Source organism: Myotis brandtii, unplaced genomic scaffold, assembly GCF_000412655.1.
Source record: "Myotis brandtii unplaced genomic scaffold, ASM41265v1 scaffold2876, whole genome shotgun sequence".
NCBI classification, from domain to species: Eukaryota; Metazoa; Chordata; class Mammalia; order Chiroptera; family Vespertilionidae; genus Myotis; species Myotis brandtii.
In genome coordinates, this window is record NW_005360987.1 from 24,828 (window position 1) to 26,029 (window position 1,202).

Below are 1,202 nucleotides of genomic sequence, written 5' to 3' on the forward strand. Positions count from 1 at the left end.
TGTTTCTGCTATGTGGAGCCACAGAATCTAACGGGTACATTGCAATTCATCCTCCTGGGCTTCTCAGATGATCCGGAACTGCAGCCTCTAACGTTCAGCCTGTTCCTGTCCATGTACCTGGTCACTATGCTGGGGAACCTGCTCATCATCCTGGCCATCGGCTCTGACTCCCGTCTGCACAGCCCCATGTACTTCTTCCTCTCCAACCTGTCCATGGCTGACATTGGCTTTTCTTCTACCACCGTCCCAAAGGTGATTTGGGACATTCAAACTCATAGCAGAGTCATCTCCTATGCTGGCTGCCTGACTCAGTTGTCTTCTTTAAATTTTTTTGGATGTTTGGACAGTGCACTCCTAACTGTGATGGCCTACGATCGGTTTGTTGCTATCTGTTATCCCCTGCACTACCTGGATATCATGAACCCCCATTTCTGTAGCCTGCTGCTTCTGGTGTCTTTTTTGATCAGCATTTTGGACTCCCAACTGCACTGTTTGATGATATCACAGCTTTCCTTTTGCACAAACATGGAAATTCCTCACTTCTTCTGTGACCCTCCTCAACTCCTCAAGCTTGCCTGTAATGATACCTCTACTAATAAAATATTAGTCTATTTTATTGGGGCCATCTTTGGTGGCATTCCAGTCTCAGGTATCTTGTTCTCTTACTATAAAATTGTTTCCTCCATTCTGAGAATCTCATCGTCAGGTGGAAAGTATAAAGCCTTCTCCACCTGTGGTTCTCACCTGTCAGTTGTTTGTTTATTTTATGGGACAGGCCTTGGGGTGTACCTCAGTTCCACTGTCTCACATTTTCCCAGGAAGGCTGCAAGGGCCTCTGTGGTGTATGCTGTGGTCACCCCTATGCTAAACCCTTTCATCTACAGTCTGAGGAACAGGGACATCAAGAGGGCCTTGCAGCGATTCCTCAACAGAATATAGCCTAGTCTCAATACATGGGCCGTTGTAGATTTTTTTTTTTCTTATTTCTTCTTCTTCTTCTTCTTCTTCTTCTTCTTCTTCTTCTTCTTCTTCTTCTTCTTCTTCTCATTATTATTATTTTAAATAAATGTTTCTAATTATAAACATTCTAACAGCAATGTAGTGATAGCTCATTGTACTTTGAATTTGTGTTCCCTAATGGCTAATGATATTGAGCATCATTTCATCTAATCTTTTTGATATCAGTATATCTTTTTAAAAAA

General features: G+C 42.4%; 1 protein-coding gene across 1 annotated transcript; it reads left to right on the forward strand.

The window, feature by feature from the left end:
* LOC102258027 (olfactory receptor 18) lies at positions 1–939 on the forward strand. The gene has a single exon (XM_014542000.1). The coding sequence runs from the start codon at positions 112–114 to the stop codon at positions 937–939; it is 828 nt and encodes a 275-aa protein (XP_014397486.1). The 5' UTR covers positions 1–111.
* Positions 940–1,202: the final 263 nt, after the last annotated feature.